This window comes from Aegilops tauschii, chromosome 1, assembly GCF_002575655.3.
Source record: "Aegilops tauschii subsp. strangulata cultivar AL8/78 chromosome 1, Aet v6.0, whole genome shotgun sequence".
Lineage (NCBI taxonomy): Eukaryota > Viridiplantae > Streptophyta > Magnoliopsida > Poales > Poaceae > Aegilops > Aegilops tauschii.
The window spans coordinates 29,157,542-29,174,082 of NC_053035.3; the positions used below are offsets into that span (position 1 = coordinate 29,157,542).

Below are 16,541 nucleotides of genomic sequence, written 5' to 3' on the forward strand. Positions count from 1 at the left end.
CATGAGAGGGAAGACTTTTTGGATCATATGATAAGACGAAGTCATCGTCCTAGATGTCGATGACAAGCAAGCTCTAGCTTGCCCAGCAGTCCCAGATAGAAAAGTAAAGGCGCGTTGCCTTGTTATTTCCCCTAGTCAATCCCTCCAAAAGTAAGTTCAACAACTTCTTCAAAAAGAAAGTAAGTTTAATCTCATCAAGTAACCCAAGACTGATCGCTGTCAGGAAAGATGACACACTGTACCGTTGACATATAAATGCAAACGTGGGTGTTTAAGAGGAGCTGAGTGGCCTCGAGTAACTACTCTCCGTAACACTTCCTAAACAAGCACACGAGTTTACGGAAATTCGATACGGGTCATACTAGCCTTTTACTAACACACGGGTATTGATTCTTCAACTTGCACTGGAATAAAATTAGCCAGCATATGTATGCAGTAACTTAACATACTTGGGCACTTGTGGTCCGGTCGTACTCAACAGTCGTACTCTGACGCACAAATAAGACTTTCTGAAGGTTTTACTCGAAAAAAATGGACTTTTGAAGCTAATCAAAACGTCCTTCTGTCTCTCTCTCTGTCTCTCTCTCTATCTATCTATCTGAGCACCCAAATGCCGTTTGTGTTTGAAAATGCAAATTGGTCAGCTAAACGTCTCTCACCTCTCTATATATACCGACATACTAACTGGACAAATCAATCAAATCAATCCATCAAATCTTCTGTTCGGCCCTTCCTTGCTGCATGCATACAAGTACGGAGATGGCGAGGTCTTGGTCGCTTCTTCTGCCGTTTGCTCTAGCATTGGTTGCTTCTGCTTCTCACGCTGCCATTGTGGAGCACACCTTCAATGTAATTGAGCACTTCTTTTCCTATGTGCATACAGTTGTATTCTTCACTTCTCATGCATACTCATAGTTTTATCTCATCGAGTTTAGTTACCTGCCGGTTTATACCTCTCATAGTGGATAGTATCCTAAGTGCTTGCATTTTTGTTTATTATGCCATAATTTTTTTATTCTTGTCACCTGGTATGCATGCATGTCATCGTTAATATGCTTACAATTAGCTTCTGTTTAATTTTGCACCTAGCCACCATGCAACAACGCATTATTTTGGTTGGATCAACAGATGTATTGTCATGAGACACATGTTAGAATACATGGGCTTGGCCAATGAGGAATTTCTGAAATTCCTCATATAAATCTCAAAGGTCCATGTGTAAATGACAAATGGAGAGGTGCAATATTTAGTTGTCTAATTCTCTTAGCAACACATGCCAATTATTATTTATGAAAAAGAAAAGAATCGTTTTTTTTACCTTCTAGTCATGACCCCGATTTTAAGCCCTTAAAAATTACTGTCAAATTATCTCATACTTCCTCGAATTCGACCGAGTGCTATGAAATTCTTTTTTATTACCCCAAACTGCTCAGGCGCCACGTTGAATACGCTTATAACAAAAATGGGTTCAAGTTGTCCATCTAGTCAGCTATCACATCATCCTAACATGTGGTACATGATTGTCGGTTTTAGAGAACATAATAAAATATCGGAAATGCTAAAAATCATGGCAAATTTAACTTTTTATGGCAATTTATGTTGACATGAGGATGACAAATTTAGTTTACCAGCACGGCAATTTCCTGGCAAGAAACTAAACTTAGACGGATTTCTCATGCTCGTCAACTAAATTTGTGATCCTTGGAAAACATATTTTCCCATGAAAAATGTTTGATTTGCCATGTCTAAAAATCCGACGTTTGCTAGATATTCCTGTCCTAAAATATAGGGTAATTTTTTTTGCGGGTAAAATACAGGGTAAATTGACATGAGACTATCTCATATTTCACCACAATCAATCGAAATCTATGAATTTTGTGTCAAATTATACCAAACACTGCTCCTGCGCCACGTTGAACACGTCCATAACGAACACGTGATCAAGCTGTCCATCTAGTCAGCTGTCACATCATCTTCTTTTTTGAAAAGCTGTCACATCATCTTGACATGTGGTTCAAGATTGTTAGTTTTGTAGAAAATAATAAAATGGAAGAATAACTATTTGTCGTATTGCCACAATAATGCAATATCTCCTAAACAGGACAAAAAATTTCACAAGTCAACCATGGAGTAATAAACAATGAAATATAAACATGTTGAGTGTGTTTTACCCCTCGCGTACTTGAAAGTTTCTATCTATTTGGTGGTAATCTTCCATATAATAAACATTTGATCTCACTCATCAGGTCGGGAACCTCTCCATTAGCCAGCTCTGCCAGCCGGACAGGATCATCACGGGGGTGAATGGCCAGCTACCGGGCCCGACGATTCGAGCCAGCGAGGGTGACACGGTGGTTGTACACCTCGTCAACGAATCGCCATACGGCATGACCATCCACTGGTAATCACATTACTTAGTATATGTATATGTCCTAAAAATACTTAGTACTCCCTCCGTTTCTAAATATAAGTCTTTTTATATATTTCTATATGGATCACATACGGATGTATATGGACGTATTTTAGAATGTAGATTCACTCATTTTGCTTCGTATATAGTCCATACGAAAATCTCTAAAAAGACTTATATTTAGGAACGGAGAGAGTATATTGGTTTTGTCTTAGATCATACATTGTGAAGTTTAACCACGTTTATAGAAGAAATAACAACATTCATTCATCATGGAAATATATTTTCATATTCTATTTAGTTGGTATAATATGAAAAATTATTTTTACATTTTATTTGTTTGCTATTGTAAATGTCAATGTTTTTTCTGTAATCTTGGTCAAACTTCACAAATTATACTTAAAATAAAACAAATGTTGCGAAGTAGTAATACGAAACAAAGGGGTACTATTTAATTTCCGGGTACTAAAATGTCGACTCATGCAGGCATGGCATATTCCAGCGTGGGAGCCAGTGGGCAGATGGACCGGCAATGGTCACACAGTGCCCCGTCCAGCCAGGTGGCAACTACACCTACCGCTTCAACGTCACTGGGCAGGAGGGCACGTTGTGGTGGCACGCCCACTTCTCCTTCCTTCGTGCCACCGTCTATGGTGCCCTCATCATCCTGCCCCGCGGCGGCGCCGAGGCCTACCCCTTCACCAAGCCCGACAAGGAAGAGATCGTCATGTTCGGGGAGTGGTGGAACGCCAATGTATTTGACTTGCAGCAGATGGCGCTCCTCACCGGAATCCCTGCGGGGCCAGCCGATGCCTACACCATCAACGGCAAGCCGGGAGACCTATACAACTGCTCCGCCCCAAATCGTACGCGTCAATTCACCCTCATCCACCTAAGATTGTTCTTCAATTTTATTGTTGATATGTTTAATAGAAGTTCTAACTCCTTTCACTTTTCTTCCCGCCACCCCTTCGTCCAACCTTTCACGTATATTTTATAATCAGTCACCTTAAATATACTTATCTCCTGAACCAGTTTCACTTTAATTATCAAACTTCTCATAAAACTATAAGGTAAATCACGGATAGAATTTGATAAACATTTATTTACACAATCACATTAATATAGACGGATAATCACAAACTAACATACTAGAATATGTATATATCGTTGCAATGCACGGGCATTGTCCTAGTATATATATAATGTTGTAGATCTTAACAATTTTTTCTTCTATAAAAGTTAGTACAACTTAGAATTCAATTAATTTAGAACAGAAGGGGTGCAATTTTGATGAATTTTGGGTTTGCGTGCAGAGACACACATGTTTGAAGCGAGGAAGAATGAGACGTACCTGCTCCGGATCATCAACGCTGCGCTCAACACGCCTCTGTTCTTCAAGGTCGCGAACCACACCTTCACCGTCGTGGCGGCGGATGCGTGCTACACCACGCCGTACAAGACAGGCGTGGTGGTGGTCGGGCCCGGGCAGACCGTTGACGCACTCATGGTCGCGGACGCCACCGCCGGGCGCTACTACATGGCGGCGTCCCCCTACGATAGTGGGATACCATCGGGGCCGCCGTTCAGCAAGACTGTCGCGACAGCGGTGCTGGAGTACGCCGGTGGAGCGAACACGACCTCACCGCCTGCGCTGCCACAACTGCCAGGGTTCAATGACACGAACACTGCGCACAGGTTCCTCTCCAACCTGACCGCGCTGGTGCTCCCCGGCAAGCCGACCGTGCCGCTCGCGGTGGACACCCGCATGTTTGTCACCGTCGGGATGGGCGTCGCGGACTGCCAGCCGGAGCAGACGTTGTGCAACCGGAGCCGCACCATGTTCGCGTCGAGCATGAACAATGCTTCCTTCGTGCCGCCAAGGAGCACCTCCATGCTCGAGGCCCACTACAGCAACTTGACGGCGGGCGTGTACACCCGCGACTTCCCCGACCAGCCGCCGATCCTCTTCGACTACACCGCCGACGCGAGCAACAACGCCACGATGCAGTACACGACCAAGTCCACCAAGGTGAGGACGCTCCGGTACAATGAGACGGTGGAGATGGTGCTCCAGAACACGCGGCTCATCGCCAAGGAGAGCCACCCCATGCACCTCCACGGCTTCAACTTCTTCGTCCTCGCGCAGGGCTTTGGGAACTACAATCAAACAACTGCGGCGCCGCAGTTCAACCTCGTCAATCCCCAAGAGCGCAACACCGTCCTCGTCCCCACTGGTGGCTGGGCCGTCATCCGCTTCGTGGCCGACAATCCCGGTACATCATGCACTAAATATATTCCCACTAGTATATAATCATTTCCTTGAAAAGTTAGAATCATGATCTGATGTTGTTAGCTTGCTATGAAGGGTTGAGCTTGACAAAGCTAACTAAATTTGCTTGTATGTTAATTGCAGGGATGTGGTACATGCACTGTCACTTCGAGGCTCATCTTGATCTCGGGTTGGGAATGGTGTTTGAGGTTCAGGACGGGCCCACACTGGATACTTCTCTGCCGCCGCCACCTAAAGACCTGCCGCAATGTTGATCGATAAACTAGCTAGGGTCATTTGCTTTAATTTGTACATGAATAAAGAGGAGCTGAAGAGGCTACCATATATATATTTGGTTGGTATTTTAATAGCTCTGCATTACTTGTTAGTTTTTGTAAGTTCGGTTGTAATATGGTTGTGATGTGTGTTTGTCTGTTGTCTTACGTGAATTTGTTTAAAATGGCACTTCACTGAAGCATCAATTGAAAGAAATATTCTCCTCAAAAAGAAATTGAAAGAAATAAAAGAGCTACTCTTTAAAACAATGCAATGCGTGCACACATACACACAAGCTAAGACAACATAAAACCGAGAAGAGCAGCACCCACGGTCATGGTCTTAAAATGAAGCACCACCTTTTTTTTAGAAAAGGAGGTTGAACCCCCGGCCTCTGCATCAATCGATGCATGCAACCATCTTTATTAATTATTCCATAAAGGTCTGACAAGAACATACATCAAATCATCCGAAGCCACCACTCACACCTACAAATTCGATAATAAGGGGTGCTCTCACTCCTCATATCTACAACCAGTGTCGTCGCCGATTCATCCACATAACGTATCGGGACTAACAGCCGGTGCAGCAGACCTAAAGCGCCACCACATGCACACGTTTTAGAAGCCGCCATCTTCATCGGATCACAGACCCATCTTCAGGAGATAGATCCGCATCATCCTTGCCAGTCCGGACATCCATCGACGCCGCCACGGCGCCACTGCCCTGCGCTCATCCGTCCAGACGCGAAGACTCTGGAAGAACTGTCGTGCGTAGCACCTGCCAACTACGCATGACTCAGCGTAGCACCTATCGGCCAGGCATGACTTGACAACTCCACCGACGCTCCATGCAAGACGGAGCCGCTCCACCTCCTGCATGTGTCTTCTGGCGCTGCTCCACAAACGATGCTCCCAGGAGAGAAATGGCACCGCAATACCGCCATCGTTCCTAGGGTTTCCCCCGAAGTAGTGCCCATCACAAGCAACCGTCAAGGACCCACACAGTGCCCACCACCACTCAGTCCTCAAGGCGACGCCTTCAGGAAGGTCAGGGCGTCAAGGACGCCGCCGCCACCCACCGGAGTTAGGATTTTCACCCGAGAGGCAGAGAGGGGGGAAATGAAGGAGCAGACATAGACCGACGTCTCCAAGAAGAAAAGCGGCGCCATTGAGCGTCGGTAGCGGCACGGCCGGCCGGGGCCGACCAAGGGGTTTCCCCCAATCTGGATCTCCTCCACCAGCTTCACCCGCGGCCAGGGTCCCGGTAACCAAGCCGGCACCGTCAGTAACCCGCAGGAGAGAAACCCACTGATCAGGGCCGGATGACCGCGGCCAGATCTGGCGCTAGAACCCACCGCCCGCGCGCACCGGCAGCCGAACAAGACGACCCCGACAACGCCGACCACAGATCTGGCCACGCCCATATCCGACGCACCCGCCGCGCCGACGACCACCTCCACTCACCGAAGAGGAGAACCATCCGGACGCGCAGCCAAGCGCTGGCGACACCACGGGCCGCCACCACCCACAGCAGGACGAATTTGGGCAGGAGGCGCCCAGATCCGCCGCCACCGCGCGCCATGGCTGCCTGGGCCATGGCTGACCACCACGCTGCCCCGGCAGCCATGGAGGCGCAGCCCCGCCGAAAAGCCCTGGAGCCGCCGCTCCAGCTTCCTATCTCCGCCGCCATGCCTGACGCCCTGGGTCGCCGTCGCGGGCAGCCCGAGTCCGCCCCCAGGATAAAGGGCGAGCCCGCCACCGCCATCCGCCGGACGAGCTTTGCTCGTCGGCTTCCTCCGGCGGCGGCACGGGAGGGTGGGTTGGGGTGGGTTGGGGGCGGCGGCGGCTAGGGTTCGCCTGAGCCGCCCCCTGGAGGCAGTGCGAGCGCGAGATCTGTTGATGGCCCTTTCTACATCAGTATGAACCTTCGTTCTCTACTTCTTAAAATTGGGGGAGAATTTCACTTCCCCGCCTCTGCACCAACTAGGGATGCATACGGCCATTTTAGTATGAGTATCAAGATAAACATGGTCCTCAGAATTTTTTAAATGAGTATCAAGATATTTTTTGATGAGTGGTTCCACCACACACCAAACTTGATCCTCAATAAATGGGGGAAAACCCCTGTGCATTACCTGTCAATTCTAAGAATTGAACTCGGGTCGTTAGCACTACTAGGAAAAGGCCTACTAATGGCGCACCTAATTTGGCCATTAATGGCGCATTAGTGGTGCACCATTAGTAGCACGCCATTAGTATATTTTACTAATGGCGCACCACTGGTGCGCCATTAGTATCTGGTATACTAATGGCGCACCCCAGATGCGCCATTAGTATATACAACAGTGCGCCATTAGTATGCCTCCCAGGGGGCCATCTATACCCAGGTGCTTTGGCATACTAATGGCCCACAACAACAGGATGCGTCATTAGTAACTTCGGCATACTAATGGCGCACTGTTTAGTGATGCGCCATTAGTATCCTTTGCTATTTTTGAATTTGGATCTGGATCGCGATTTTTTTGCCCATTTTTTGCTCGTTTTTCTGGCTCATTTTTTTGCACAATATTATTTCAAATTTTGTTCCTGTTTTTGGATCTTGTACGTTCTTTTGCCGTGTTCTTTTGCTGGAGAGGAGTTCGCCGGAGAGGAGGAGGAGGAGGTCGCCGGAGAGGTGCTCGCCTACATCGCCGGAGAGGAGGAGGAGGTCGCCGGAGAGGAGTTCACCGGAGCATCGGAGAGGAGGAAGGAGAAACCATGAGGGGAGCTCACCGAAGAGGAGGGAGGAGGAGCTCACCGGAGAGGAGGGAGGAGGAGCTCACCGGAGAGGAGGGAGGAGGAGCTCACCGGAGAGGAGGGAGGAGGAGCTCACCGGAGAGGAGGGAGCAGGAGATGAAGTGGAGGAGAGGTGGAGTGGAGGAGAAGAATGAAGAGGTAAGGAGGAGAGGACACGCCCAGCAGGTGCGCCATTACTATTTTTTTATTTTTTTTATTTATTTTGAATTTTGAAGGCGGGAAGATACTAATGGCGCACCATGGGCAGGTGCGCCATTAGTAACTTTTTTTTATTTTTTTGATTTATTTTGAATTTTGAAGGCGGGAAGATACTAATGGCGCACCATTGGCAGGTGCGCCATTAGTAACTTTTTTTTATTTTTTTATTTATTTTGAATTTTGAAGGCGGGAAGATAGTAATGCCGCACCATGGGCAGGTGCGCCATTAGTAAGTTTGAAATTTTTTGAATTTTTTTGCCTCCAGATCTTGAAAGCCCCGTATCTTTTTTTCTGTTAGGTTTTTGAGGATTTTGAAAATGTTTAACCGGGTTCCCCTGTTAAATTCGAATGTAACTTCGAGTAGATGATTTTTCATATAAAAAACTTTTTCATAAGAGTTCGTATGCAAAAGTTATGCCCATTTTTAGAAATTCCAGAGAGATTTTGCAAATAAAGTCGAAATTTATATTTGTTAATTTTCCCAACAACTAGACCACATATCACATGGGAAACTTATTTTATTTTATTTTTTGGACATTTCCATCATTTTCTTTTATTTTTTTAAAAACTGAAAAGGCGGTCCAGGGGGGTGCATTCGGTGGAATGAGCCAAGTTACTAATGTAGTTCACCTAGTAATGGCGCACCACCCCAACCGTGCGCCATTAGTAGTTTTCCAAAAAAAAAAATTGAAACAAACAAAATTTGTAACAAAATTACTAATGGCGCACCTGTGAGTGGTGCGCCATTAGTAGTTCAACTAGTAATGGCGCATCGTGGGGGTGGTGCGCCATTAGTAGTTTAAAAAATAAAAATAAAAAAATTTGAAAAAAAATTTGAAACATAATTACTAATGGCGCATCGTGGGGTGGTGCGCCATTACTAGTTGAACTACTAATGGCGCACCATCCCACGGTGCGCCATTAGTAGTTTTGAAAAAAATAAAAAAAATTTACTAATGGCGCACCGTGGATGTGGTGCACAATTAGTATTTTCACACTAATGGCGCACCGACACATGGTGCGCCATTAGTATTTAGTAATGGCGCACCACATGTACAGTGCGCCATTAGTGGCCATTCCATTTATAGCCCTTTTCCTAGTAGTGTAGGCTGCACAACCGCATGCCCAACCACTCAGCCAAGGCTCTCTTTGCAATGAAGCACCACCTAGGGCTTGGCTCTATCGTGAAATTGCACAATCCAAAACCGAAGGATGATGGAATGTCGGTGAGCAACATCTTGAGAATTGAGCCATTTGTCAAACTGCTTGGGAGGGTGGGAGAACAATAATGCATGTAAAATAGTACTACCTCATTACATCTATACAAGGCCCCACTTGGTTTCGTGTTAAGTCAAACAGTTAAGGTTCGGTGAAGTTTGCAGAAATGGTAGTACTAACAATATATACTACCAAATCAATATCACTAGATCGATGCCTAATGCATTTATTAGGTATCGTATTAGTATATTTTTTGGGAAAGTATATTTCGATAAGAAAAAGGGTTTCCCCCGCTTTATATTATAAAGCATCAAACCGATACATCCAACTTGCTGGGGCTGCAGCACAACCAAGCCCAAAAGGAAAAAACAAGAGAAAGAAAAGAGAAACAAATGCCGACACTGGCAGATCAACTAAGCGACGAAGACCGGAAACCGCTGCACCCTCCGGAGAAATACCACCGCGTTCCTAGCATTCTGGAGCGTCGTGTACCAAGCAACACCTTCAAGAAGGAATGCGACGGCGCCGCCGCTGTTGCCCGAACGGGTCCTAGGGTTTCCCCCGGTACGCGGAGGGCAGTGGGGAAGGGGTATACCCGACGCCCTTCAGGAAGGTTCGGCGGCGCCCGCAGGCGTCACCGCGTCGGAGCCGGACGAGCCGCCAGGGATTTCTCGCGACCCAAACAACCACCACCACCCCGGACACTCCGTAATGCACCACTCAATCTGCCGCCCACCAGCCTGTGCCACCACGGTCACCGCACCAACATCGCCGTCTCACCGGGGCCGCCAACACGAGACCTGGGAGGAGGGAAAGGAGACAACAGCCACGAGGGCAACCACAACTCGACCAGCGGGAGGGGACAACCTCCATCGCTCTCGCGGAGCCGACCGGACGTGGCGACAAGGACTTGCCAGGCCACGACGGCCTGGCCGGACCCACATGGGTCCGGACAGTCCCTATCCCCACGCTGCAGCACGCCGGCCAACGAAGCCAGCACCGCCCATAGACCACCGACACCTCGCCACCACCACGGAGCAACGCTGCCGTGCCGAGCCGCCGGCCCGCGCCAGCCCAGATCGGCCCCTAAAGGGCCCAGAACTGGGCCGAGTGGGCACCACCAACCGCGAGCAATACCGCGCCACCCGCGACCAACGGCCGCGTCGCCGTGCCAAGGGCACCCGTGGCCCACGGGACCGCCGCCGAGCCACACCGCTGCAGCCGAACAGCACCGCCGCGGTCAGGGGGCCCCACGCCCCCCAACACGCGTGCGGGGAAGGAACAGCCCACCGCCGCCAGCGCCGCGCGGGCAGGGCCCGGCTGACCACGTCGGCGGCGGCGGGGGGGGGGGGGGACGGGAGGGAGGGGCGGAGCAGAGGGGAGAGGTGGGGGGTTCGCCCGCCGCCCGCGAGGGGGCGAGCGAGCGAACGAGGCATGTGGGGGAGGGGGAGGGGGCGCGGGACGGGCTGGGGCGCGCGCGCCGGCGGCCGGCGGCGGCGGGAGGAGGCTAGGGCGCCGGCGCCGGCGGAGGAAACCCTAGCGGGGGGGGGGGGGGGGGGAGGGAGCGGGGAAGCTCTGGGAAAGTATATTTCTCGTCTCTCAATTATTTCAAAGAGAAATGGTCCCTCAACTTTAAAACCCGCAAATTCTGGTCTCTCGGCTTTTAAAACCGGATAAGTTTAGTCCCTTGGTTTTGACTAAAACCAGATCACATATGTTTGACCGCCCATCACACAGGTTTGACTGCCACGCGGAAGACAAACACACGCGCATGCAGGTAGAGCTGCTGGATCGATTCACAAGGAGGTTAGCTAAGCTATAGTACGCAATATAAATGGATTTTTGCCGGATTGAAAAACGCACGCAAGCAACACACGTAAGCGTCCCACCGGCGTAGCAGAGGCAGACGTTGATGATGGGGTTGTCCTCATCGCATCCGGCACACCATGACTCCCGTCCGGAGAGGAGCCCTGCCGCGGCTGCGTACGCCCGGAACTCGAGAAGCAGCTAGTTGATCTGCCGTGCGTGGTTTCGATGTCCTTGAGCACCTCCACAATGGTGAGTGCGGAGACAGAGTACCGGAGTCGAGCCCAGACATGGATTCATCCAGCAGCATCCGTTAGGGTCGTGCATGAAGTCGCCCCGGACATCCTCCACTCGCCCCAGACACACCGGTGACCCTCGAGCTCACGACAGGCCGCAACCAAGTCGTCAAGTGTAGACGGGAAGAACAAACTACCCTTCTCTGTTTATGATGAGCTCACTACGATGGTGCGGAGTTTCTATTGGGGGTCATTAAAAGGTAAACGGAAAGTTTATTGGCGTGCATGGGATGATTTGTTGCAACCAAAGGATAAAGGCAGTGCTGGATTTCGTGACTTCCGTATGTTTAACCAAGCACTACTAGCACGACTGGAAACTCATTGGGCGCCCTCGTCCCCCTCGCACCCCTCCACTAAAAAAAAGACACAACCGTGACATTTTGAGCCGAATGAATTTTTTTTCTGTCATACTTATGACAATTGTATAACGATAATTGTGAAAAAATCCGGTATCATCATACATGTGGTGAGCTCCTACTTCTATGACAAAAAAATATGACAGAAAATGGGCTTTTCGTCCTGGGCGGGCCGGAGAGCAGCTGCATGAATTCTTTGGGCCGTCCATAACGGAAAAAACCGTGGTAGCTAGGAAAATATCGGGGTGTTCCCGGTTACGGTGGGTGGTCGGGGCCGAGCGATTCACGGAGGTTTGCGCGTTTCTTTCGTACACGCACGCGCGTGGGTGCGAGGCGTTGGGCTCTAACTGAACCCGAGCGAGGCGTTCGCCTACTGAACCCGAACGATTGCACTGCAGGCTACGCGTTACTGAACCCGAGCGATCGATCGATGGCTGTTAACTGAACCCGATCGAGCGATTCCTTCGCTACTGCTGCTAACTGAAGCCGATCGATGCTGCCTCTAGATGAACAATGAGCGTTGTTATGTGGTTTGGATGAACAGTTCCCGGTGAGGGTGGATGAACAGGACCCCGTGGTGTTGCCTCTGGATGAACAGGACCCCGTGGTGTTGCCTCTTCATGAACAGGACCCCGATCGATCGAGCCGGTTGGGGCTGGGTGAACAGGACCCCGTGGAGGGCTGGATGAATAGGACCACCCCCTGGAGGGCTGGATGAACAGTAGACGGTGGAGGGCTGGATGAACAGTAGCCCGTGGAGGGGTGGTTGAACAGGAGCCCGTGGAGAGGGCTGGTTGAATAGTAACCGGTGGACTAGCGCGCGGTGGAGGCTGGATGAACAGGAGTCGCAGGTGGAGGCTGGAGGAGGTCGACGGTGGGTGAACAGTAGCCCGTGGAGGCTGGAGGGGGTCTACGATGGAGATGAACAGTATCCCGTGGAGTCCTGTTTTGCGGTACCCCACACCCCTCCCGATGAACAGGACCCCGTTTCGACCGTAGCGCTCCAACACAAATCCGTTTCCTCCGTTTTGTGGTACGCCACACCCCTCCCGATTAACATGACCCCGTTTTGACCGTAGGAGGTCCAACACAAGTCCGTTTCCTCCATTTTGCGGTACGCCAGACCCCTCCCGATGAACAGGATCCCATTTCGACCGTGGCCGGTCGAACACAACGCCGTTTCCTCCGTTCTGCGATACGGCAGGCCTCGTTTCCATCGGCTGTTCCGTCCAAGCTCTCCCGATAAACACGACGACGCATTCCGTTCCGACCGAGCCGGTTGCCTCCCCATGAACACGATGACGACGCAGTTTCTCCGTTCCGACCCAGCCATGCATGAGCCCTGGCCGTACGTATGCGCGAGTAGGCGTTCGAGACCCAGCACGTATGTACATACGTGGCCGTATTTTCTTTCTTGCACACTGCTGTTGTACATACGTGTACATGCTACGTGCGCGCCTCTACTACGACACGTGCGCGCCTCTACATCGACCAGTATGTACGTAGACGTTCGCGACCAGAATGACAACGCTACGTACGCTTCGACCAGGTGGGTCTCGACTGTCAGGCACTTCCTTGCGTGCGAAGATGTAGCTGGTGGGTCCCAGCAGTCGGGGGGGGGGGGGGGCGAGTCATTTTTTTGTTGCCCGGACGCACTTCCTTGCGTGCGAAGATGTAGCTGGTAGGTCCCAGCAGTCAGGGGGAAATGTTTTTTTCGTGAAATACGGTTGCCCGTCCGGTGGGTCCTGCTACCTCTTGAGCATGCGTTGGTTTTCCCTTGAAGAGGAAAGGGTGATGCGGCAAAGTAGCGTAAGTATTTCCCTCAGTATTTGAGAACCAAGGTATCTATCCAGTAGGAGGCAACACGCAAGTCCGTCGTATCTACACAAACAAATAAGAACCTTGCAGCCAACACGATAAAGGGGTTGTCAATCCCTTCACGGCCACTTGCAAAAGTGAGATCTGGTAGAGATGATAATATATTTGGTATTTTTATGATAAAGATTAAAAGTAAAGATTGCAAAATAAACGGCGCCAGAAATAGCTAGTTGACGGCAGACTAATATGATGGAAAATAGACCCGGGGGCCATAGGTTTCACTAGTGGCTTCTCTCAAGATAGCATAAGTATTACGGTGGGTGAAAAAATTACTGTCGAGCAATTGATAGAAAAGTGCATAATTATGAGAATATCTAGGCATGATCATGTATATAGGCATCACGTCCGTGACAAGTAGACCGACTCCTGCCTGCATTTACTACTATTACTCCAAACATCGACCGCTATCCAGCATGAATCTAGAGTATTAAGTTCATAAGAACAGAGTAACGCATTAGGTAAGATGACATGATGTAGAGGGATAAACTCATGCAATATGATATAAACCCCATCTTTTTATCCTCGATGACAACAATACAATACGTGTCGTTTCCCCTACTGTCACTGGGATCGAGCACTGCATGATTGAACCCAAAGCTAAGCACTTCTCCCATTGCAAGAAAGATCAATCTAGTAGGCTAAACCAAACTGATAATTCGAAGAGACATGCAAAGATAACCAATCATACATAAAATAATTCAAAGAAGATTTAAATATTGTTCATAGATAATCTTGATCATAAACCCACAATTCATCAGATCTCGACAAACACACCGCAAAAAGAGTTACATCAAATAGATCTCCAAGAAGATCGAGGAGAACTTTGTATTGAGATCCAAAGAGAGAGAAGAAGCCATCTAGCTAATAACTATGGACCCGAAGGTCTGTGGTAAACTACTCACACATCATCGGAGAGGCTACGGTGTTGATGTAGAAGCCCTCCTTGATCGATTCCACGTCCGGCGGAGCGCCGAAAAAGGCTCCAAGATGGGATCTCACGGGTACAGAAGGTTGCGGCGGTGGAAATAGGGTTTCGTGGTGGTCCTCGATGGTTTCGGGGTATGTAGGTATATATAGGAGGAAGAAGTAGGTCGGTGGAGCCACGAGGGGCCCACGAGGGTGGAGGGCGCGCCGAGGGGGGGTAGGCGCGCCCCCTGCCTCGTGGCCTCCTCGTTGATTACTTGGCGTCCACTCAAAGTCCTCTGGATCACGTTTGTTCCAAAAATCACGCCCCCGAAGATTTCATTCCATTTGATATTCCTTTTCTGCGAAACACTAAAATAGGCACACAAAAAACAGCAATTTGCACTCGGCCTTGGGTTAATAGGTTAGTCCCAAAAATAATATAAAAGTGTATAAATAAGCCCATTAAACATCCAAGACAGAATATATAATAGCATGGAGCAATCAAAAATTATCGATACGTTGGAGACGTATCAAGCATCCCCAAGCTTAATTCATGCTCGTCCTCGAGTAGGTAAATGATAAAAACAGAATTTTTGATGTGGAATGCTACTTAGCATATTCTTCAATGTAATTTTCTTTATTGTGGCATGAATGTTCAGATCCGAAAGATTCAAGATAAAAGTTTAATATTGACATAAAAATAATAATACTTCAAGCATACTAATCAAGCAATTATGTCTTCTCAAAATAACATAGCCAAAGAAAGCTCATCCCTACAAAATCATATAGTTTGGCCATGCTTCATTTTCGTCACACAAGATACTCTCATCTTGCACAACCCCGATGACAAGCCAAGCAATTGTTTCATACTTTAGTAATCTCAAACTTTTTTCAACTTTCACGCAATACATGAGCATGAGCCATGGATATAGCACTATGGGTGGAATAGAATATGATGATGGGGGTTGTGTGGAGAAGACAAAAAAGGAGAAAGTCTCACATTGACGCGGCTAATCAACGGGCTAGGGAGATGCCCATCAATTGATGTCAATGCAAGGAGTAGGGATTGCCATGCAACGGATGCACTAGAGCTATAAATATATGAAAGCTCAACAAAATAAACTAAGTGTGTGTGCATCCAACTTGCTTGCTCATGAAGACCTGGGCATTTGAGGAAGCCCATCGTTGGAATATACAAGCCAAGTTCTATAATGAAAAATTCCCACTAGTATATGAAAGTGACAAAACAAAAGACTCTCTATCATAAAGATCATGGTGCTACTTTGAAGCACAAGTGTGGAAAAAGGAAGCATTGTCCCTTTTTATTTCTCTTCTTTTTTTATTTTTTTATTTGGCCTTTCTCTTTTTTGGGGGACAATGCTCTATTAATGATGATCATCACACTTCTATTTATTTACAACTCGATGATTACAACTCGATACTAGAACAAAGTATGAATCTATATGAATGCCTCCGGCGGTGTACCGGGAAGGGCAATGAATCAAGAGTGACATGTATGAAATAATAAATACCGCCAACTACATGATCATGCAAGGCAATATGACAATGATGAAGCGTGTCATAATAAACGGAACAATGGAAGGTTGCATGGCAATATATCTCGGAATCGCTATGGAAATGCCATAATAGGTAGGTATGGTGGCTGTTTTGAGGAAGATATAAGGAGGTTTATGTGTGATAGAGCGTATCGTATCACGGGGTTTGGATGCACCGGCAAAGTTTGCACCAACTCTCAAGGTGAGAAAGGGCAATGCACGGTACCGAAGAGGCTAGCAATGATGGAAGGTTGAGAATGCGTATAATCCATGGACTCAACGTTAGTCATAAAGAACTCACACACTTATTGCAAAAATCTACAATTCATCAAAAACCAAGCACTACGCGCATGCTCCTAGGGGGATAGTTGGTAGGAAAAGACCATCGCTCGTCCCCGACCGCCACTCATAAGGATGACAATCAAAGAACACCTCATGTTTCAAATTTTTCACACAACGTTTACCATATGTGCATGCTACGGGACTTGCAAACTTCAACACAAGTATTTCTGAAATTCACAACTACTCAACTAGCAGAACTTTAATATCACTATCTCCATATCTCAAAACA

The 16,541-nt window shown here is 48.3% G+C and overlaps 1 protein-coding gene and 1 pseudogene across 1 annotated transcript; both read left to right on the forward strand.

The window, feature by feature from the left end:
- The window catches only part of LOC141027138 (uncharacterized), a 106,232-nt pseudogene that overhangs the window by 8,202 nt on the left and 81,489 nt on the right, over positions 1-16,541 (forward strand).
- Positions 716-5,138, forward strand: LOC109741539 (laccase-25). Its single transcript, XM_020300631.3, has 5 exons — positions 716-849; positions 2,247-2,401; positions 2,897-3,276; positions 3,727-4,686; positions 4,827-5,138. The coding sequence occupies exons 1-5, from the start codon at positions 742-744 to the stop codon at positions 4,955-4,957; spliced, it is 1,734 nt and encodes a 577-aa protein (XP_020156220.1). The 5' UTR covers positions 716-741; the 3' UTR covers positions 4,958-5,138.

Bases quoted from the DNA above. Each gene is read 5' to 3' on its own strand.
- LOC109741539 (XM_020300631.3), top strand. From the start codon at position 742: ATGCATACAAGTACGGAGATGGCGAGGTCTTGGTCGCTTCTTCTGCCG. The intron at 2,402-2,896 runs GTAATCACATTA...CGACTCATGCAG, and splicing joins TACGGCATGACCATCCACTG to GCATGGCATATTCCAGCGTG. The intron at 4,687-4,826 runs GTACATCATGCA...TGTTAATTGCAG, and splicing joins CTTCGTGGCCGACAATCCCG to GGATGTGGTACATGCACTGT.